Source organism: Neoarius graeffei, chromosome 3 (assembly GCF_027579695.1).
Source record: "Neoarius graeffei isolate fNeoGra1 chromosome 3, fNeoGra1.pri, whole genome shotgun sequence".
Lineage (NCBI taxonomy): Eukaryota > Metazoa > Chordata > Actinopteri > Siluriformes > Ariidae > Neoarius > Neoarius graeffei.
Window position 1 is genome coordinate 74,403,883 of NC_083571.1, and position 24,545 is coordinate 74,428,427.

Consider the following 24,545-nt stretch of genomic DNA (forward strand, 5'->3'; position numbering starts at 1 on the left):
GTATAGAGTGGATTTCTGATTAGTTTAAAGTGATCTTCATTGAAAAGAACAGTGCTTTTCTTTCAAAAATAAGGACATTTCAAAGTGACCCCAAACTTTTGAAGGGTAGTGTGTGTGTAATATATATATATATATATATATATATATATATATATATATATATATATATATATATATATACACAAAATGGAATCATTTGCTGACAGCTCAGTCCCCCCAGTTCAAAAATCCTATCTGCGCCCCTGCCCTGAGGCACAAATTTCGTTTACATGTGAAACATGCAAATGACAATAAAGAACCTTGACCTTGACACACACACACATTCTGAGTCAGCCTGCATTATACAATCCTGCAGAAATATCTAGATCAATTCTGCGCTGTTGTTAGATTCTAGAAACATTATTATTATTATTATTATTATTATTATTTCTCAGCCAGAGAAACTTCCAGGGTTCCTGGGGAAGTGGTCTCTTTGGTCAGTTTGTGCTGATTTCCCACAGACTCCGCCCACATGCCCCGCCCCTCGGCGCTCTCGCACTGACAGTTCGTGGTGTGTGTGTGTGTGTGTGTGTGTGTGGACTGAGAAGGAGAGAGAGAAGGATGAGTGGAATAAACAGAGGATTTTAAATGGATTGTCCCTCAGTAACAGTCTGAACGGGGTTATGGACTCTACCTGCATTCCTCACAGATGGATTAAGTGGTTTCTCTTCTAGCTTTTTAAAGTGGTTTTAATTAGGACCTTTTCTGAAAGGGAACTCTTCAAAACCTGCACAGAAGATCGAGCTCAGGTCAGCGATCCTCTCTAACACACTACACATGGAGCATTAATGTGTGAAATGAAACTGTGTGAACTCAAAAAATGTGTGAAACCAAAATAACGCTGTCTCCAAGGGTTCTCCCTGAGGGACAGTCTGAAGAACCCTTATGACATGGAAACACAGATTGTGTGCTCCTCACCGGGAAGTGGAACAGAAATGTCATTATAATATAAATATAATATACAGTATCATATAATCTAAATAAATATACATAATATTATACATTTTAAATACAGTATAAATATAAATATAACCTATCAGCTCAGCCATAAAAGTCCTTCTTGAGTTATTCTGCTGTGTGTTTGAGCTTGTTGTTTTATAGTAACATCCATCTTCTCCCCGGATTCAGGTTCTTGGCTGAGCAGATTAAATTCTCCTCTAATACGTCCCAGTTTATCTCTCTATTCACGTTTCCTTCCATGACATGTAATAACCCAGAACTGTTTGCCGAGAAGGAGCCCTGCATCCTGATGCACCCATCACCATGTTTCACTGAGGGAGTTCATGGTGTTCTTGGTATCATACACACAATCCTTCATTCTGCAATCAGTATGAGCTGCATTATTCCCAAACAGCTACATTGTGGTTGAATCTGACCAGAGTATATTGTTCCAAATGAGCTGATGTGTGTAAATGCTTTCAGACGCACATCTCCATGCTTGTTTTTTAGCAGAGGAGTTCCATGTGAGGTGTTTAGATGTTTGTGGCGAAGTTCATAGCTTATTGTTTCTCTGTGTAACTGTTGTTGCTGCTGCCTTCGAGTGACTGCTGGTTTCTTTCTTACTTTCCTTATTATGAGTTTGAGAGTGTGGTGTGATATCTTGTGAAGTTCACCTGTTCATGATGGTTCCATGAACTTTCCACCTGCATGTTATGAAACCAGTCTCACTGACAGGAATGTTTTAGGTCTTTGCTTTGGCTCTGAACCTTTTTTCATTTGAGTGTTCAAAGCTGTATGGCCTTTCGATTTCATAAAATCAGTGAAATTTAGTTCCCTCTGAAATCTGATCATTGTGACATATGTTTATTTCTGTAATATCTCACAAAATATCAGGCCATTCTGTGGCTGGGAAGTTATTTAATTTGAGGGGATTCTCGAGCAAATAACGTGCATGAAATCGCTGACTTTGCGCAATCAATCAGACAGAGGAAGTCTGTGTGCACATGTGCAGGTTTATCTTTTTCTTCTTCTTTTGGGTTTTACAGCAGCTGGCATCTACAGTGTTGCATTACTGCCATCTACAGGTTTACCTTGACCGTGCACTGACAGTTACATCATTCTGTCGCTAAACAAACAGTTGATCACATCGAGGGGCTCGCTGACCGCTGATATTTATTAGTTTGGTCCTGCGTTTCCTTTCCTTCGCAACATAACATCTTTTCTTCTCACTTTCCATTACTGTAGTCAATCTTTCACGTTTCATTCGCACACTCACATCCTCCATTTTTCTCCACTGTTTAAAATTTATATCCCACAATGCCTTGCACAAATGGGGAAAGCCCACCACATGATACATGATGTAGTATCTTGAATTGGGTCATAGTGAAGCAGGAAAAAATAGGAGAGAATTTAGGGCCATATGGCCCTAAATTCATTAATTGTTCTATTTAAAAAAAAACTAATTAAACTGGAAGTCTGTGATTCATAGCTAGCTTTGTTGATGTTCTCCTAGCAGTCGCCCCTGTGTGTTGAGAGCTGTCTGTTTGTGATCCTCCGCTACATCCATGCTGGCGAATTATCCTATGAGTTTGCAGGCAATTATGGATGTACATGCAGCAGAAGACAGCTTTAGAATAGCAAACCAAACCAAAATGAGAGACAGGAATCATAGTCAAAGAACAAGCTAGGGTCGGGCGACTAGCTTTTGGTTGTCAGTAAACCCGCTGGAGACGAGCAGACTACAAACATGGACAGCTTGGACTACAACTCCCAGCACACACAGCACCCTCTATCTCCCACCTTCTGACTCTCAGCTGACATTAATTTCCTCATCACCTGTCTCAGGATTTAAACCTCAGTCACACAAGCACACATTGTGAAGTATCGTTCTGGTTTTCCCATACATACCAAGGCTTGTTATTCTCTGACTGCCTTTCAGCCTGTTTGACCTTTGCTAGTGTTTTCTCCTTTCCTCGATTTCTGTTTTGCCCATGTTACTCTGTTCACCGATTGCCCGACCCTAGCTTGTTCTTTGACTATGATTCCTGTCTCTCATTTTGGTTTGGTTTGCTATTCTAAAGCTGTCTTCTGCCGCATGTACATCCATAATTGCCTGCAAACTCATAGGATACTTCACCAGCATGGATGTAGCGGAGGATCACAAACAGACAGCTCTCAACACACAGGGGCGACTGCTAGGAGAACATCAACAGATGCTCGCCGATCTGAACACCAGGATGACACAGCTAGCAACTGTTATGTCGTAGGCCCTCCTAGCGCGCACTGAATCTCCTCCTCGCTAAGTATTGCAACTCCCCGCACCAGAAAAGTTCGCTGGCAATCCCGCTGCATGTAAGGGCTTCTTGTTACAATGCTCATTGTATTTTGCCACCATGCCGGATATTCCGGAAGAACACAAACTCACTAAATTTCTGTCTCTCCTCACTGACAAAGCACTCCGCTGGGCTACAACTGTCTGGAACAAAGGTGGAAAGCCAACAGGGTCATATGAACAGTTCCTCTCCCTATTCAAGAAGGTATTCAATCACGAGCCCGAGGGAATCGAAGTTGGGGAAAGCGTTCTCACTAGCTCACAGGGCACCAGAAGCATTGCCGAGTATGCCCTGGATTTCAGGACTCTTGCAGCCTCCAGTGGATAGAATGACCCAGCGCTCAAAGCGGTCTTTTGCCAGGAACTGCGCCCTGAAATACTCAGCGAGCTGATGTGTAGGGATGAGAACCTCTCACTGGACTCCCTGATTGAACTGGCCATACATCTAGACCAGCTGTTGAAGCACTGGCCTCTGCTCCTCACAGAGAAGAAGCCAACATTGCCCTGCAAAGACTATAGAGGACTTAATGAAGTCACTGTTAAATATCCGTATCCTCTCCCTCTGGTTCTGGCAGCTCTGGAGCAACTCAGATCGGCCAAGGTGTTTTCCAAGCTGGATCTTCGAAATGCCTACAACCTGATCTGGATTAAACAAGGTAACGAGTGGAAGACCACCTTCAGCACAACCACTGATCACTTCGAATACCGAGTTATGCCATTTGGCCTATCTTCAGCTCCCAGCATGTTCCAAAGTTTCATCAATGACATGATGTGGGACATGCAGGGAAAATACATCATTGCCTACATAGATGACATCTTGATCTATTCCTCAGATTTCCCCAGTCATCAGGACCATGTCAGAACTGTCCTCAAATGGTTGCTGGAGAACCACCTCTACGTCAAAGCTGAAAAATGCGAATTCCAAGACAAGATCTCCTTCCTGAGCTACATCATTAGCTCAGAAGGGGTCAGGATGGACTCAGCCAAACTCTTGGCTGTTACTTCGTGGCCCCTAAGTCCATCAAGGACCTCCAGAGATTTCTAGGTTTTGCCAACTTCTACCACCGTTTAATCAGGAACTTCAGCACCTTGGCCGCTCCATTGATCAGTCTCCTGATAAAGGGTCCCAAGCACCTCTGATGGAATCCTCAGGGAGAAGAAGCCTTCAACAAGCTGAAAACCGCCTTCACGTCAGCTCCAATTCACCAGCATCCAGACCCCATGAACCATTCGTCGTGGATGTAGACACCTCTGACACAGGAGTAGGAGCCATCTTATCCCAGCGATTTGGGAAAAGCCAAAACTACATCCAGTGGCTTTCTTCTCCAAGAAGCTAACCCCTGCCAAGAGGAATTATGACATGGGCAATCGTGAGCTGCTGGCCATCAAACTAGCCTTGGAGGAATGGTGACACTGGTTGCAGGGAGCAACTCATCCGTTCATCATCCTAACTGACCATAAGAACCTAGAAGGCCAAGAGATTGAACCCACGTCAGGCCAGGTGGGTGCTGTTCTTCACCCATTTTAATTTCTCTATCTCCTTCCAACCAGGGTCCAAGAACACCAAGGCGGATGCTCTGTCCTGGGCTGTAGAACCATCTCCCAAAGACACAGAACCTCAACCCATCATCCCGACACAGCACTTCGTACAATCCATCACATGGGATCTGGACAGTGAAATGTGTAAGTCTCAACCACAATCTGTACCTAATCACATCCCATCTGGTCTTCTCTTTGTGCCAGCACATCTACGCAGCAAACTCATCACCTAGGCACACTCCTCTCCTGCCACTGGTCATCCCAACAGTCAGCGTACCTACCAGATGCTGAAGAATAGGTACTGGTGGGACAACATGCTGACCAAAATCAGCTGGTTCATCTCTTGCTGTTCCAACTGTGCCCAGGCCAAGGTTCCTCGAGCTCCTCCAGCCGGCAAGCTCATGCCTCTACCTTCCCGCAGTGACCCTGGTCACACATGGCAACTGACTTCATCACAGACCTTCCTTCATCACAAAACAATACCACAATCATGGTCACCATCAACCGGTTCTCGAAAGCTTTGAGGCTCATCCTTCTTCTGGGTATCCCTACGGCCGCCCAAACGGCTGGGCTTCTTTTCCAACAAATATTCCGATACTACGGCATCCCTGAAGACATCGTCAGTGACCGAGGCCCACAATTCATCTCCAAGTTCTGGTCCTACTTCATGGAGAGGTTGGGGGTGTCCATTAGCCTCACATCTGGCTATCACCCCCAGTCCAATGGGCAGGTAGAACGGGCCAACCAGGAAATCAGCTGCTTCCTGCAAATCTACTGCATGCACAACCGGGGGACTGGGCACATTTCCTGCCATGGGCCGAGTATGCGCAGAACTCCCTAAAGCATTCTGCGACTCAGTTAACACCTTTCCAGTGCATACTCGGCTACCAACCACCCTTGTTCCCCAGGACAACACACCCAATCAGGTACAGGCAGTAGACAAGTGGTTCCAGCACAGCCAAACCATTTGGGAAGAGGTCCATCAGCAGCTAGAAGTCGTCTGTGCCAAGTACAAGACATATGCCGATCGACACAGAGAAGAGACTCCAACCTATCTTCCCAGTGATCAAGTATGGGTGGCGACTAAGAACCTATGAGAGACACATGCCTGTAAGAAACTACAACCATGCTACATTGGACTCTTCAAGGTGTTACGGCGCATCAACAATGTCTCATATCGTCTAGAACTTCCACCGCACAGCAGAGTCTCTCCCACTTTCCACGTCTGCAGTCTCAAACCTGTCATCCCAGGTCCGCTCTCCAACAACACACCCACTCAAGATCACCCTTCTCTGAATCTCGACGGGGAACCCATCTACCAGGTCAACAAAATCCTCGACTCCAGGCAAAGAGGTAGCCAGATTGAGTACCTGGTAGATTGGGAAGGGTATGGGCCGGAAGAACAAAGTTGGGTCAAGTCCAAGGACATCCTCGACCCTCTGCTCAAGCAAGACTTCCGTGCCCAACACCCCAGCAAGCCAGCACCCAGAGGTCAAGAACACCCCCGAAAGAGTATAGCTCCCAAAGGTAGCTCCTCGGGGGGGGGCTCTGTCAGTAAACCCGCTGAATACGAGCAGATTACAAACATGGACAGTTCAGACTACAACTCCCAGCACACACAGCGCCCTCTATCTCCCGCCTTCTGACTCTCAGCTGACATTCATTTCCCCATCACCTGTCTCAGTATTTAAACCCCAGTCACACAAGCACACATTGTGAAGTATCATTCTGGTTTTTTGGTACATACCAAGCCTTGTTATTCTCTGACTGCCTTTCTGCCTGTTTGACCTTTCCTAGTGTTTTCTCGTTTCCTTGATTTCTGTTTTGCCCACATTACTCTGTTCGCCGATCGCCTGACCCTAGCTTGTTCTTTGACTATGATTCCTGTCTCTTGTTTTGGCTTGGTTTGCTATTTTAAAGCTGTCTTCCACCACACGTACATCCGTAAGTGCCTGCGAACTCACATTGGTCCACTAAACAAAAATAATCGGGTGTCGGGGAAAATTATTTTTATGACCTAAACCTGAAAAATCTGAAAGGCAGTACAGCTTTAATAACAATGTTTCACAGAATTTTAGGAAGCTCCTTCACCATGAATGTTGCTTACTGTGTGAAATCTTCTCTTCCCAACCGGAGGCAACATCTTTTATACCAAGACCCAATTTGCATGAAAATATTTTTTGAAGCATTCATATTTAGAACTTGATTTATTTTATATAACCTTTAAAACCTTTTATCTTTTTAAATATAATATATGAATACTTTTGTCCCTTTGGCCACACCAATTTACTTAGTTGGCTCTCGGATTTTTTCAGGAAAAATATGAAGCGAGCGAGCGAAATAAAAATAAAATTTAAAAAAATGCTCTGATGGTAAAATTAGTGGTGGAAATAGAGGGCTTTCATAATAGAGAAACAAAACAAGGACAGTACATTATTGTTACACATTTCATATGGCTCTTTTAATAGCTTATCTTATTTCCACCCATATGCATTAAGGATAATTGAAAATAAAAGTCTGAAACAAGTCTTCATTTTTTCCTTTTATTTGTGTAAACAAGCCCCCAAGGGGAACTCAAACAACTGTGCCTGACAAGTCAGAATGCCATCTCTCTGCACGTCTTTTATCAGGCAAACCAGTAAACAGATGGGCTAAATAAACGATTGAATTGCAGTCAATTGAACATCTACAATACACAGAAAAAAAGATTTGACCAGGAGTAGGCTACTTCTGATGGCTAAATACTTCGAATGATTTTTTGTTTGCCCCTCACATCAATCAATGAAATATATAAATCAAACCCACCTCTACAGAGTTGTTGTCCAAGTTGGCACATCGCAGGGTAACAAGCTCATGGCATCTTGAGTACAACTCTGCAAAGTTTCCCCCTCTTGAATTTTGACACACCTGTCAAAGATTTTACGCTTCTATTCGCTGAATATCCTAACAATTACAAACACAGGCTTTGCAGGATTCCCCTCCACAGGCATGTTTCTTCCACAAGTCTTTGGCCCCGTCCACATGAGTATGTTTTTGTCGAATCCACATAAATACTTTATTGCTTCGGCCTCGCGTCCAGACGGAGCTGGCTTTTTCGAGGTGTGAAACCGGTATTTTTTGAAAATGGGTCCCAGAGTGGGAAAATCCTAAAACGCCGGATAGCCCGTAGTCGTCTGGACGGCGAAGTGGATTTTTTCAGAAACGATGACGTATAAGCCCCACCTCTCTAACCTTTAACCTCAGCCACCGCCGCTAGACGCGTCATAACAACAACAACGGCAGACTATAGGCTTGTGCTCGTACTGCAGAAACAACTCAGTCTATTACGGCTGCTACAACAAAACCTTCTGCTTTTATATTACTGCAAGGAGCAACAAAACTTCTCGTGTTATGAGCTTGTTTTGTAAACAGCGCATGACCTTTATACACATGCTCCATGGCTTCTCTTCCGGTTTTAGTGTATTGGTGTGGCGGCATCACAGTGCCACATACAGGCCTGGCATATGGCCTGGCATAGGCGTTTTGGGTCGTTTCCAGTGAATCGAAACGACGCCGTGTTTACGGAGATTTTTTTCAAAACGACAGCGTATTGGGTGAGGCCGCGTACTCGTGTGGACGGGGCCTTTATCTAAAGTGAAAGGGGTTATTTGATTGGTTTTCGATGTCACATGACCTCAACCTGCAGTCTTCAGTATTTTGAACCATCAGCCACGATGTTTTTCTGTTGGTGGGAGTTTGATTTTGATTTTATTTTTTTTCATTTTGCATTTTCTTCAAGCGGCGATTTCGAGAACCAATTAATCGAATTGGTGTGGGCTTAATCATTTTCATTTATTAAACATGTTATTGTTTGAGTGCATATTTTTATGAGTACAAAGTGAAAAGGCAGCGTTAATTATTACAGTATGTAGTTAGTGTTATAGTGTTTGGTTATGACAGTGTTTAGGTATTATATTGTGAGTGTATGTTACTCCTCACAGGACCCCAACACTTATCAGCATCACTACACTGCCAGACTGACTGAGGGAACATATGTGCTGATATGATAAGACTCTGTGTGTGTGTGTGTGTGTGTGTGTGTGTGTGTGTGTGCAAACTGTTTATGACCTTCTATTCTATATATAGAGTTATTTCCTCACACATTTAAACATCTCCACAGTTCAGTCCTGTTCTGATAAATACTAAAGGGTTTATTTTGTTTAAAAAATAAACACATTCATCTGCCAACAAAAAATACACATCAAAGTCAGTATAAAACATTCATTGAGTCATTTAATCATTAATTCGTTCATCCATTCATTTCTTCAACCTCAGTCAGCTCTTTATTATGTTCAGGGTGGAGTCTGTCCTGGGAGCATTGGGCGTGAGGCAGGAATACACACAGGATGTAACATTAATACATCGCACACACACACCTTTCGTACCTAATGGGTAATTTATTTTCGTCACTCCACCGACTGGCCTGTTTTTGGGAGGAAACATGAGAACCCAGAGGAAGCCCACATGGACGCGGGGAGAACCTGCTGTCAGGTATTTTGGGAAGCAGACAGAAGTGCAGGTGGTTTCCTTATTTAGTGAAACACAAACAAAACAATCAACGTGAAAACAGGAAGCATAAACATGAACTAACAGAAGGAGTAAGTGTAATTATCAATCAACGTGACACACAACACGACAAATAACAAACTCTTGAGAAAGAAACGCACAGAAAGCAGAATGTAAATATGGGCTTTTTTTTTTTTTTTTTTTTTTTAGATATTTTTTTGGGCTTTTTGCACCTTTATTGGATAGGACAGTGTAGAGACAGGAAATGAGCGGGAGAGAGAGAGAGAGAGACGGGAAGGGATCGGGAAATGACCTCGGGCCGGAATCGAACCTGGGTCGCCCGCATTCATGGTATGGCGCCTTAACCACCTGAGCCACGACGCCCCCATAAATATGGGCTTTAATCAGGTTCAGTAAGGAACAGGTGAGAGTGAGCAGTGAGGCGTGTGGCATGGTCATGTGACTTGCTAGGCCTAATGGGTAATGTAGTCCCTGACATGATGCATCACATGAGTAACCCAGGGGTTGAGCCGGAGACAATGCCCTTTTATTATTATTATTATTATTATTATTATTATTATTATTGTTGTTGTTGTTGTTGTGTGAACTATAAACACCACACACTGTTTTAATTACTTAATTAAAGCAGCACTTAATTGACTATTATCAATCATCTTTTATTTGTATGTACAGAATCACACATACACTTTCTATGCAGTGACTCAGCACTGATAGCATAGACTCGCTCTCTCTCTCTCACACACACACACACACACATCTAATCTCTGGTGTCTTATTGGCTGAGAGCTCTGACCCGACCATCTTGTGTTCTGTCAAATCCCATTATGCTTTGCAGTGTTATTGAGTTTGTGGAGAGAGAGAGAGAGAGAGAGAGAGAGAGAGAGAGACGGTGTGGGAGAGTGAACAGGCTGAATGGACTGAATGGATGGAGGAACAGAGAGTGAGACAGACAGAGAGACAGACAGCCTGAGAGGTGCAGTGCGTGTATGGAGAGAGGTTTATCTCTGTTCCTGTACAGTACTAATCCCCATCTGAGCCGTGAGTCTCGTGTGTGTTACAGCTTCACTTCACTGCAGTGGAACGGAACCAGAAGCAGCATCAGCGTGGAGTTTCATCATCATCATCACTGAACAGTAAGAACCTCATTATTTACGTTATGATCTACTTATGACAGACTGATGACCCCCTCTCTCCCTGTAGCAGGAAACAGATGATTACACAGTGAACATCAATGTGTGTGTCGCACTAAAACACTTCTCCAGTAAATTCATGTGGTTGGTACGAAAACCTGTTCTGATGAAACAACAAAGATGTAAAACTGAAGCAGGTGAAGCACTGAGCAGATGAAGAGTTGATGAAGGGTGAGCAGGGTGTGTGAGAAGTTGAGTGCATTAACACAGGGACAGGAAGTGAAATATAATCTCAGCTCGGTGCTTTTACTCTCCACATCAGTGAACTGCTTTATTGATTACATTTCCACTTTATGTTCACTTTCATTCCAGCAGGCTGATGTCACAGGAAACAAAAATAACACACACACACACACACACACACACACACACACGCAGAGCAGCTGCAGGGTGTCGAGAGTGTAAAATGTGCTGATGTACAGTGTGACGTCATAGGAGTGTTTATATTTAAACAGAAAACATTATATAACACATCTTATACAGTCCACACACTGCAGCCACTGTGTGTGTATTGATGATGATCATGTTGTTCATGATGATGATGATGACCTCATCACTTCTCTTTAGTAATTCATGTTCACGGTGTTTCTTCACCCTAAACCTCTGGTTTTATCATTCGGGACAAATTTAAATCTATATCTGGATTTGTGTAAAGCTGCTTTGTGACGACGTTCATGATTAAAAGAGCTTCATTTATAAATGAAACTGAATTAAATTGAACTGAAAGATGACACTTTGTCTGTTGTCAACTTTAAAGTGTGTAAAAGGTCGAGATGGAGTGGTGTAATGAGTGAGGTCCAGTTTAATGTCCCTCATTTATAATGACAGCATGAGGTCGGTTCAGTTCAGTGTGAATTTTTGTCCTTTATGAAGTTTTTGTCAGTTTAATGATGAGAGCCTGAAGCTTTTCTTCCCCTGAGGGCTGACAGCATGAGCAAGAAAAGGAAGTGTTATATCTCAGGGAATAAAACCAGGACAGTGTCTCAGTCACTCTGTCTGATGATGAGGATGGACACATGCCTCCATTTCCTTCTCTCTGTTTAATCTTCTCATTCTTCACTTTCACTTCCTGTTACAGAGGCCACACCTCCTTCACTGGGACAGACAGAGGCCACACCTTCATTGGGGCAGACAGAAGCCACACCTCCTTCACTGGGAGTAGAATAAAGTGTGTTGTGAATTTCAGGAGCAGCAGTTCAGGTGTTTCTGTAAGAAAACAGCACCACCTGCTGGATAGAAGTTTATTTACCTTTGAATTGCATTTGTGCTCTTGTGGTTATGTATGTATTCTGTCTGTCTGCAGTATTCAGGCTGAGATCTGCAGAGTGTGTAGGTGTGTGTGTGTGCTACAGGATGGCGAGTGATGGCTCTGAGCTCTGCTCCCTCCCAAGTCCTGTAGTACGTCACATCGATAAACATTTCCTGATGTGCAGCATCTGTTTGGATCACTACCACAAACCCAAAGTGCTGCCGTGTCTCCACACCTTCTGCCAGAGGTACCATAGCTTACACTGAGTGTGTGTGTGTGTGTGTGTGTGTGTTATACAGCACAGAGATTATCAGAGTTCACACAATCACTTATTTCTGGAACAGTGATGTGCAAAGGAAGACACAGGGTCAGTGATAAGGAAGGAAACATAAAGAGGCTAATAGAATGAAGGTTAATTAAGAACATTATTAAAGGTAGGCTGGCTTTCAGATTTTTCAAGTGTAGGTCATAAAAAGAATTTTCCCTGACACCCAATTATTTTTGTTTAGTGAACCGAAAGCCACTGAATTTGAATCAGTCTTCCAATTTTATTAGTTTTTTAAAATAGACTAATTAATGAATTTAGGGCCATGTGGCCCTAAATTCTCCGCTATTTTTTCCTGCTTCTCCATGACCCAATTCAAGATACTACATCATGCATCACGGGGTGGGCTTTCCCTGTTCATGCAAGGCATTGTGGGAGACAAATTTGAAACACGAGAGAAAAATGGATGTGAGTGTGTGAATGAAACGTGAAAGACCAACTACAGTAACGGAAAGCGAGAAGAAAAGACGTTACGTTGTGAAGGAAAGGAAACACAGGACCAAACTAATAAATATTGACGGTCAGCGAGCACCTCAGTGTGATCAGCTGTTTGTTTAGCGACAGAATGATGTAACTGTCAGTGCACGGTCAAGGTAAACCTGTAGATGGCAGTAATGCGACACTGTGGATGGCATCTGCTGTAAAACCCAAAAGAAGAAGGTAAACCTGCGCATGCGCACACGGACTTCCTCTGTCTGTTTGACTGCGCGAAGAGAGCGATTTCATGCACATTATTTGCTCGGGAATCCCCTCAAATAACTTCCCAGCCACAGAATGGCCTGGTTTTTTTTTTTTGAGATATTACAGAAATAAACATATATCACAATCACCAAATTTCAGAGGGAACTAAATTTCACTGATTTTATGAAATATCCAAATGATCAAAAGTCTAAAATAGGTGTAAAATCTGAAAAAGGAAAAAAATTGAAACTTGCTGAGGCGCTGTGTATTGCTAAACTCTTTATTATAAAGAAAAATCAAATAAGAATTGTTGAAATTTTTTATAATTCTTCTGTCCCCAGGTGTCTTCAGAGCTTCGTCCCTGTCCACAGTCTGACTCTGTCGTGTCCTGTCTGCCGTCAGACTTCTGTTCTTCCAGAAAAGGGTGTGGCAGCGTTACAGAGCAACTTCTTCATCACCAACCTGATGGAGGTGCTGAAGAGTCAGGACGCAGAGCTCGGAGACGAGGACTTACTGCTGGACATCAACCCTTTGATCACAGAGCAACATCTGTCCTGCCCCAACCATGGAGCAAAAGTATGATTAATGTTAATGTAACTGTGATGCTGTAAACTGGGACGTCATGCAGAGTCCACACGTCTCCACAGCCTCCCCATCATGTTCTCATGACATTCCTTAAACATCCTCAGCACGTTCACTGTGTCACCACCACATCCCCGACATATCCCCTACATGTCCTCTTCATGTCCCCACACGTCTCCTACAGCATGTGATGAGCTTCACACTTAAAATATCTGTTAGTTGAACTCTTAGTGAAACAGGAAGTAGGAAAACTGTTCCACATTAAAGTAACTGTGTGTTTGTCAGGTGATGGAGTTTTACTGTCCCGTGTGTGAGACAGCTGTATGTGAGAACTGCAGTAGTGATGACCACGCTCAACACATGACCGTCCCCCTCACACACGTCCTCACACAGCAGCAAGCTTCACTGCTGCAGCAGCTAAACTCCGTCAGGAGCAGGTGAGGAGTTCACACCTTCTGTTTCCTGTTACAATGCACTATCCTTTATTATCTTTATGTCACATGATCTGGGTGGACGTAGTCATGGTAATAATGTAGACATGAGACCCTGTTTGATTGTTTTCTCACGTGTCCATCTCAGACTTCCAGAGATTGACTCGGCGCTGCAGAAACTGTCTGAGATCCTGCAGCAACTGACCAATCAGAAAAGCTCAGTCGAGGAGAAAATCCACACCACCTTCAGTGAGCTGCAGAAGATGCTGGATGTGCGGAAGAGTGTGCTGCTGATGGAGGTGGAGGTGAACTACACCCTCAAACACAAGGTCAGAGCAGCAGCTCCATCACACACTTTTATAATAAAAGGCTTTTCCAGGGTTTGTCCTGGATAATTAGAGGTTCTTACCTTTCTGTCGTGTTTTTGTTGACAATGATCTCTGATGGAGATGGACTCTACTGTAGGGCTCTACGTAGAAACCTTAAAGCTAGACAGCCTTTCGATTTCATAACATCAGTGAAATGTAGTTCCCTCTGAAATTTGGTCATTGTGATCTATGTTTATTTCTGTAATATGTCACAAAATATCAGGGCATTCTGTGGCTGGGAAGTTATTTAATTTGAGGGGATTCCCGAACAAATAATGTGCATGAAATCGCTCACTTCACGCAGTCAAGCAGACAGAGGACGTCCATGTACGCATGCGCAGGTTTACCTTCTTCTTTTGGGTTTTACAGCAGCTGGCATCCACAGTGTTGCATTACTGCCATCTACAGGTTTACCTTGACCGTGCACTGACAGTTACATCATTCTGTCGCTAAACAAACAGCTGATCACACCGAGGTGCTCGCTGACCGTCAATATTTATTAGTTTGGTCCTGCGTTTCCTTTCCTTCGCAACATAACGTCTTTTCTTCTCACTTCCTATTACTGTAGTTGGTCTTTCACGTTTCATTTGCACACTCACGTCCTCCATTTTTCTCTCCTATTTCAAATTTGTATCCCACAATGCCTTGCGCAAACGGGGAAAACCCACCACATGATGCATGATGTAGTATCTTGGATTGGGTCATGGTGAAGCAGGAAAAAATAGCAGAGAATTTAGGGCCACATGACCCTACATTCATTAATTGTTCTTTTTAAAAAAAACTAATAAAATTGGAAGTCTTTAATTCGAATTCAGTAGCTTTCAGTCCACTAAACAAAAAATAATTGGGTGTCGGGGAAAATTCTTTTTATGACCTACGCTTGAAAAATTTGAAAGCCAGTCTGGCTTTAAAGACCCAAGGAACCCTGAAGTGTTCAATCCTGAGCATTATGTTTTTTGCAGTCCGATTTCCATCAAATCGTGCGCTCCGATTGGCTCGCAAGCGGTCTGGAATCCTACGATCTGGACCCCGGTTACGGACCTTTGGCGACTCGCTCATTCACAACAACAATAAACATAGTATCAATTTTTTGTCAACATTTATTTTCGCATTTCTCAGTATAATAGCATTAATTTTACAGCATGGATAGTGATAACGACAGTGTTCACAGCTAAAGCAAGTCTTACCACCCTGATGAAGACAAAATAAAAGAAAACATTTCAGGAGAAAGCCAAAAACCTGTAACTATTGCTAACGCTGAACAAATCAGCAGTTTATTGAGGAGCAAAGGGCAGAAAATACAACAAAAAAGACAACCTATGACCTCAATGTCTTTGGGAAGTTCTGTCAAAACCTAAATGAAAGTCAAAAGGTGAAAGACATGCCTGGCGAAGAACTAAACGTGTTGCTGTGCAACTTTTTCATGCCCGCAACAAAGAAAAATGGCAATGTGTACAAGCCGTCCTCGCTCATATCTTTCCAGAGAGGTATGCAGCGCTATCTGAATCATTTTCTGTTAGAATTTGGTAAAGAAAATAATAAATATATTATTTACCAGCTTAAGGTTGGTCCATATTGTGAAATACCATGACCCACGGGCGCAGATAGAGGGGGGGACGGGGGGGATTCGTTCCACCCAGATTTAAATTCACCTCGTTCGGTCCCCCCCACTTATAGAGAGGAAAAAACGTCTATGCTGTCTTTCTTTGCATAAAGCAAACCTCACGGAAAAATCAAAAGACTAATTACCATTCGGTTTATTGAGGTGCACAGCAGTACATACATAGTTGCAACTGCGCAGACTGCACAGGTTGCGAGCTCGAGCTTGGTTGCTATGGTTACCCACAACAAGTTTGACAGGCATATCAGGGACAGCTCCTCCTAGTTCAGGACCCCAACACGGCATGATGAAGGGTGCCAAAAGGCAGAAAACGATTGCATCGTTTTTTCAAAAAAAAAAAAAAACGACTGTAAGTAAACTGTGCCTTACACTGTAAAAAAAAAAATCCGTTGTTTTTACAGAAAAACACTGGCAGCTGTGGTTGCCAGAATAATCCTGTTAAAAATACAGTGAAATGTAAACAACATTACAGAATAACTTGTACATTTTACTGGGATTCCATGTACAATTAATGATAACTAAATGTAAATTTTACAGGTATTCAATGATTCAAAATGGTTACAAGCAATGATCTACTAGACAGATTTTTTTGGGGGGGCTTTTTTCACCTTTATTGGACAGGACAGTGTAGAGACAGGAAACGAGCTGGAGAAAGACCAGGAAATGACCTTGAGTCAGAATCGAACCCGAGTCCCCGGATTCATGGTATGGTACCTTAGTCAACTGAGCCATGATGGTGGCTGTTTTTTTATTTTTTTAACAGGGCAATGATGTAATTTTAACTATCACATTCTGTTTTAGTATTACAGTTTGTCTGTGTTTAAACTACAACAATTTGTAAATTCTACAAAAAATATGATCAATTCAACATATTCTTACTGTTAAATTAACAGTGGTATTTGGTTAGGAGTTTTACAGTATATTGATGTAAATTACACACTGCTTCATTGTTTTTGTATTTACAGTTTTTTATGTCATGATTTTACATAAATTCACTGTTAATTCTACGGACATTTTTTACAGTGTACTTTATCATATCACCTTGCAATTTTTTGATAGTCTGTTCAAAGTAATGTCGTAATGAAAGTAAAATCGTATGGAGTGATGCCTTTCTGGTAGCCTCCTTCTTTCAGTGGTAGCCTGTAGATACAGTGCTCAGAAGGCAGTTTTAATGTTTAATCTGGCGTTCCCTGCCATAATTTCAGCGAGCATATTGTTTCATAAGGAAACTTTGCGAAGAGTTGTTGACTGATTGCCGCTCATGCAACACACAGGCATAGTTAGAAAGTCAGGATGCACTGGTTTACACTTTACGCGCACACACGTAGCCCAGCCTCTCGCTATGTTTAACAGTTGAAATTTAGCGGTTTTAAAACTAGTTTTGCAGTTTTGCAATTTCTGTGCATGATGATAATGTGTAAACTTTGGATTTCCATAGGCTATGTTAAAATGTTATCATTGTCCTGGCCTGCAGGTAGTTCCTGGTGATGGCAGTGAGGGAGGTGAAATAACATGTATACACACTACCGTTCAAAAGTTTGGGGTCACCCAGACAATTTTGTGTTTTCCATGAAAAGTCACACTTTTATTTACCACCATAAGTTGTAAAATGAATAGAAAATATAGTCAAGACATTTTTCTGGCCATTTTGAGCATTTAATCGACCCCACAAATGTGATGCTCCAGAAACTCAATCTGCTCAAAGGAAGGTCAGTTTTATAGCTTCTCTAAAGAGCTAAACTGTTTTCAGCTGTGCTAACATTGATTGTACAAGGGTTTTCTAATCATCCATTAGCCTTCTGAGGCAATGAGCAAACACATTGTACCATTAGAACACTGGAGTGATAGTTGCTGGAAATGGGCCTCTATACACCTATGGAGATATTGCACCAAAAACCAGACATTTGCAGCTAGAATAGTCATTTACCACATTAGCAATGTATAGAGTGGATTTCTGATTAGTTTAAAGTGATCTTCATTGAAAAGAACAGTGCTTTTCTTTCAAAAATAAGGACATTTCGGATCGCTTCCGGTGCCATGGATAGATAGGCAGCAAGGGTGAGGAGCTCTGACCACACTTGAAAGTAACTTTTAAATTAACTGTCCAGTGGCCAATAAAACCCAATTTTATTAACGGGGAAAGGAGTATATACGTTTTAGTTACAAACAGATGATGAGCAAATCTTCAAGACAGAAGCCGAATTCTGCCCCACCGAACACAAGAAATACAATCGCCAACAAGTTAGCTGCAATGGCGTCTCCTGCTAACCGTCCCTCCCAAGAAGAAGGAATATCAATGACCCAGTTAGTGCAAGAACTGTCTAAACAACGTGTTAGCATAAAGGAGGACATTTCCAGTCTCATCCAGGAATCTATCGGACCTCTACAAGCTTCTGTCGACGCCTTGCGAGAAATGGTGAACGGTTTTCAAACTCGCCTGACCGACGTAGAAACTTTAGCAGGTGATAATTTCGAGAAAGTCACTGCAGCGGAGCTAGCCATCGACTCTCTACAAAAGCAGAATGCAGCACTGCTCGATCGCATTGAAGGTCTTGAAAACCGTTCACGCCGTCACAATTTGAGAATCGTAAATGTTTTAGAAGGCAGTGAAGGCAACCAAGACACTGTGGCATTTATGTCCAAAATGCTGATGGAGCTCACAGGCGAAAACCTATTCGACTCGGCGCCAGTCTTGGAGAGAGCGCATCGAGTAGGGAATGCCCCAGCGACTGCTGCGCAAAACCCACGAACATTCCTGGTATGCTTTAACCGGTTTCAAGATAAGGAACGTCTCTTAAATTTTGCCAGGCAGAACACCTTGCAATACAAGAACGTCACTGTTCGGATTTACCCAGACTTCAGCACGAGTGTATCGAAGAAACGGAAGGGATTCAACGACATCAAGCACGCACTTTACTCAAAGGGGATAAAGTTCCGACTCCGGTTTCCAGCCACACTACGTGTGTTCTTCAAAGGGGACACCTTGGACTTCGACACACCGGAGGAGGCACAGACATTCTATCACCGTCGGGTTATGGCGCCAGGTACCACAGACTGACAGCACCCAGGCTCTGGTTTACAGCCTGTCGAGGGTCAGTAACCTGCAGTGCTTGAACTCTGACTTAAACTCGCCATGCTTATGTCTACCCTACTGACTGTAATGACATATTTGGTACACATCAGGCCTTACCGGTCCTTCTATTCTCTCTCTATAATTTTTATTTTTTTTTTGTAACTGTAATTTAATTCTAATGACGTGTGCCCACCTACTCAACAGCCTTAATGTGACAGTGGGGTTGGTGCACTTTAGTTGGCCTTCTCTCTCTCTCTCTCTCTCTCTCTCTCCTTTTCACTCCTTTTTTTTTTTTCTTTCACGATAATTTTGGTGAACTCTACGACTACTTTGTTAACCATGGTCATTAATCTCCACTCCAACTCAATGACAGTTTAACGGTCATTGCTCCACAGCCTATAAGACGGTTTGGAATGTATCGGAAGACTCTGATATTATTAGAACAACGCCTGCAGTTTGTCTCTGTTCAGATGACAGACATAGGTATTGTATATAGTTTGTTTAAGATGGGGAGGGCACTTTCAGGGGCTTGGATAGGTTTTTGTTTTATTAAAAGGGGACACACTGCCAAAGGGATTTATTTTTTCTTATGGGCATTTAAATACATGAAAACATTTTATTTAGTTATAGACTCGTCTCATTACCTCCCATTTTTTCTCCTGTATGTCTTATTTGGATATGTCTGATGGTAATACACATAATGTCGGGCGTAATGTTTCCTCTTCACCAATACGATTTATAAGTTGGAACGTTAAAGGGCTCAATGGGCCAATTAAAAGAGCACGTGTCTTTTCCCATTTAAAAAAGTTAAAGGTGGGTCTCGCGTTTTTGCAAGAGACCCATATTACAGCTGCAGATCAGATTAGACTCAAGAAGAATTGGGTTGGTCAAAGCTTTCACTCCAGCTTCACTACTAAAGCGCGCGGGGTATCAATATTAATCCATAAAAGCATATTATTTGCTCCATCCAAAGTAATCTGTGATCCTCAAGGCAGATTTCTAATTGTGCCAGGTTCTCTCTTCAACATCCCCATAATACTTGTAAATGTGTATGCCCCAAACTGGGATGACGGCAGCTTTATTTCTAAACTTTTCTCCCTCATACCAGACTTGGACACACACAGGCTTATCCTAGCTGGTGATTTTAATACTGTAATTGACCCGTCTATGGACCGCTCATGTCCTAAAACCCTTACCCGATCTAAAATGTCTCAAATACTTTCTGACTTAACGCATAAGATTGGTTGTGTGGACCCATGGAGATTTTTATATCCCCAGAAAAAGGATTTTTCCTTTTATTCTAATGTACATCACACATACAGCAGGATAGACTATTTCTTTATTGACAAAACATTTCTCCCTGCTGTTGAGAAAGTTGAATATATGGCCATTGTAGAGTCCGACCACGCGCCTGTAATCCTTGATATAACATTTTCACAAAATCTTACACAACATAATACCTGGAGATTAAACACTGCCCTACTAGCTGATAATAAATTCTGCAAACACATTTCAGGGGCCATAGATGAGTTTCTAGAATTCAACAGAAGTGACTCAATTTCTCCATCTACTCTGTGGGAGACACTAAAAGTTGTCATAAGAGGTGAGATCATTTCATACTCCACATCACGTAATAAGGAAAAGAAGCGGAAGGAGAAAGAGCTTATTTCAGCAATTAAAAAAATAGACCACCAATATTCTATAACCCCCACACTGGAGCTAAACAAAGTTAGAATTGAACTGAAAACTCAGTATGACTTGTTATCCCTGGAAAGAACTGAGAAGCACCTGCTATGGTCCAAAGGACATTACTACGAACATGGTGACAAAGCTAGCCGTCTTTTGGCCTATCAATTAAAAAGTAGAGCTGCCTCACGCCTGATCCCACAGATTCGTACATCTTCACAAGTATTAACCATAGACCCAAGGGAGATAAATACCACCTTCAAAGAATTCTACTCAGAATTGTATACATCTACATTCCCACAAGACACCTCAAACATGAAAGAGTTTTTAGATGACCTTGAATTCCCCTCTCTAGAAGACGCTGCGAGAGACGAGTTAGATAAACCTCTACAATTACAGGAAATTGCAGATGCCATTAAGAACATGCAGAATAATAAAACTCCAGGTCCTGACGGCTACCCTGTCGAATTTTATAAAAAGTTTAGTGCAAAGCTAGCTCCAGTCTTGTCAGAAATGTATAATTACTCTTTAGAACAAAACACTCTTCCACATAGTCTTACTGAGGCCTCCATCTCACTCATTCTAAAACCAGGTAAGGATCCACTTGAGTGTGGTTCCTACCGACCAATCTCTCTTTTAAATACAGACGTTAAAATATTAGCTAAGCTCCTAGCTTTAAGATTAGACAAAGTCATATCTCCTATTATCTCAATGGACCAGACTGGTTTTATGAGGAACCGACATCCTTTTGTAAATATCAGGAAATTGCTTAATGTTATTCACTCCCCAGCGTCCAGGGGGGTGCCAGAGGTGGTTGTCTCCCTGGACGCAGAAAAAGCTTTTGATAGAATAGAAATGCCTTACTTATTTGCTGTATTAGAGAAATTTGGCTTTGGTACTACATTTATCTCTTGGATCAACCTGTTATACGCTTCACCCAAAGCATCAGTGCTGACTAACAGGGTAGCCTCTCAATTCTTTCATTTGTCAAGGGGCACCCGACAAGGGTGCCCCCTTAGCCCTCTGTTGTTTGCACTAGCGATTGAACCCCTGTCCATTAAGCTAAGATCTTCTACTAATATACAGGGCATCCATAGAATGGGAACTGAGCATAGGTTATCTCTCTATGCTGACGACCTTTTGCTGTACATTTCAGATCCAGTCAGATGTGTTCCTTTTATTATCAATTCTTTAAAAGAGTTTGGTGTGTTTTCGGGTTACAAATTAAACCTAGCTAAAAGTGAATGTTTTCCCATCAATACTTTGGCACTTCAACTTTCAGACAGTGAACTTCCATTCCGCATATCAAAATCTGGCTTTAGATACCTTGGTATAAATATCACCCGTTCTTTTTCTGATCTCTTCAACAAAAACATTACCCCTCTTATTAATAATCTAGAATCTGATATTAAAAGATGGTCTGCACTCCAATTATCACTTGCAGGTAGAGCGAACTGCATAAAAATGAATGTGCTTCCTAGATTCTTATATTTGTTTCAGTGTCTTCCTATCTTCCTTCCTAAGTCATTCTTTCAATCACTGAACAAGCTACTCTCTTCATTTCTATGGGACTGTAAAACCCCCAGAATTCGCAGAGAACTTCTGGAAAGGCCCAGAGATGTAGGCGGCCTAGCACTTCCCAACTTGAAATATTATTACTGGGCTTGTAACATACACAAAGTTATATACTGGTTTCAAACCCCAGACGCAGATTGGTGCCAAATCGAGGCAAATTCTTGTCTATCCACTTCACTCTCTGTTTTGACAACGGCTAAACTACCACTATCACCCTCACATTTTACGTCCAGCCCAATAGTAACCTCAACTCTCAAAATATGGGCACAGTTTAGACAACATTTTAAACTCATAGAATTTTCCTTATACAGTCCAATCTGTAAAAACCACCTCTTTCCAGCTGCCCAGCTAGACCATACATTTACTGAATGGCAAAGGAAGGGTTTGGATAGGTGTGTTGATTTCTATATAGATGGTATTTTTGGTAGTTTTACTGAAATAGCTGGCAAATACCAATTGCAACGTTCAGATTATTTTAGATACCTCCAGGTTCGACATTTCATGCGGACACTAAGCCCAACTTTCCCACACTTGCCAGTGGAATCAGGGCTGGAGAAAGTTCTGGGGATCAACATGGTACACAAAGGTCAAATTTCATCCATCTACAATTTAATCTCTTCCATTCAATGTGTAACACTAGATAAATTCAAAAATGACTGGGAGGAAGAACTGGGAACAGAAATTTCAGACACTATTTGGGAATATGCTCAAAATACAGTCAACGGCACAACATCTTGTGCACGCCTGAGCTTAATACAATTCAAAGTTTTGCACAGGACATACTACACCAAATCAAAGTTGTCCAAGATATATCCAGACATTGAAGATAGGTGTGATCGCTGTAATTCACCTTCAGCTAACATGACTCATGCATTTTGGTCCTGCCCAAAGTTAATAGACTTTTGGTCAGATGTCTGCAAAACTTTGAACGAGGCGTTTGATACCAATATACAACCCACTGCAGAACTTGCCATTTTTGGAATAGTGGATCCTGAGATCCCAATGACATCCAAGCAAGTAAATGCGTTTGCTTTTGGCTCTCTTTTGGCTCGTAGAAGGCTTGTCTTACAGTGGAAATCCCCTCACCCTCCAAAAGCATCAACTTGGCTCAGTGACTTAATGCTTTTTCTAAAATTAGAAAAAATCAAATACTTCATCAGAGGATCAAAAAAATCATTTCATAAACTATGGGACCCATTGATCTCATACTTTCAAACCCTTTCCACTCTCCCCTAAGACCACATATTGCGACCCGGCATTAGCATCTATAAAAATTATACATACATCTGTGTATAAGATAAGTTAATGTACTGCACATGTAACTGCACATATACATGAGTGTATGCACAATGTCCTCAGACATCTTCATTAGGAGCGAGACGTGCTATATCTTGTGATTTTAAGTTTTATTAATTTATTTAGTTATTTATTTTATTTATTTATATATTTTCTACCTTAATACATCTTATGTGCACTTTTTTTTTTTTTTTTTTTTTTTTAATTTCAGTCATCACAAGGCAGTGTGTATGGGAAGTAGGGGTGGGCATTGGATGGGTCTGTTTACTCTCTGTTTGTTAAAAAATCTATAAAACAAGAAGAATATGTACCATAATGGTTCTGTACTACCAAACTTTTCTTCAATAAAAATAATAAAAAAAATAAAATAAAATAAGGACATTTCAAAGTGACCCCAAACTTTTGAAGGGTAGTGTGTGTGTATATATATATATATATATATATATATATATATATATATATATATATATATATATATACACACACACACACACACAGTGGTGCTTGAAAGTTTGTGAACCCTTTAGAATTTTCTATTTTCTATATTTCTGCATAAATATGACCTAAAACATCATCAGATTTTCACACAAGTCCTAAAAGTAGATAAAGAGAACCCAGTTAAACAAATGAGACAAAAATATGAAACTTGGTCATTTATTTATTGAAGAAAATGATCCAATATTACATATCTGTGAGTGGCAAAAGTATGTGAACCTTTGCTTTCAGTAAATGGTGTGACCCCCTTGTGCAGCAATAACTGCAACTAAACATTTCTGGTAACTGTTGATCAGTCCTGCACACTGGCTTGGAGGCATTTTAGCCCATTCCTCCGTACAGAACAGCTTCAACTCTGGGATGTTAGTGGGTTTCCTCACATGAACTGTTCGCTTCAGGTCCTTCCACAACATTTTGATTGGATTAAGGTCAGGACTTTGACTTGGCCATTCCAAAACATTAACTTTATTCTTCTTTAACCATTCTTTGGTAGAATGACTTGTGTGCTTAGGGTTGTTGTCTTGCTGCATGACCTACCTTCTCTTGAGATTCAGTTCA

General features: G+C 41.7%; 1 protein-coding gene across 5 annotated transcripts in view; it reads left to right on the forward strand.

Moving 5' to 3' along the window:
• The first annotated feature begins 572 nt into the window (after positions 1 to 572).
• The window catches only part of trim2a (tripartite motif containing 2a), a 31,182-nt gene continuing 7,209 nt past the window's right edge, over positions 573 to 24,545 (forward strand). For 2 of the 5 annotated variants that reach the window (XM_060917292.1, XM_060917293.1), the window contains exons 1-8: positions 573 to 788; positions 10,251 to 10,388; positions 10,476 to 10,548; positions 11,684 to 11,805; positions 11,909 to 12,101; positions 13,202 to 13,436; positions 13,728 to 13,879; positions 14,022 to 14,202. In XM_060917292.1, the coding sequence (XP_060773275.1) occupies positions 10,337 to 10,388; positions 10,476 to 10,548; positions 11,684 to 11,805; positions 11,909 to 12,101; positions 13,202 to 13,436; positions 13,728 to 13,879; positions 14,022 to 14,202 (1,008 nt within the window). In that variant the 5' untranslated portion in view covers positions 573 to 788; positions 10,251 to 10,336. Of the gene's footprint in view, positions 789 to 10,250; positions 10,389 to 10,475; positions 10,549 to 11,682; positions 11,814 to 11,908; positions 12,102 to 13,201; positions 13,437 to 13,727; positions 13,880 to 14,021; positions 14,203 to 24,545 lie in introns of those variants that run through there. The other 3 variants (XM_060917296.1, XM_060917295.1, XM_060917297.1) reach the window with 3 other exon arrangements.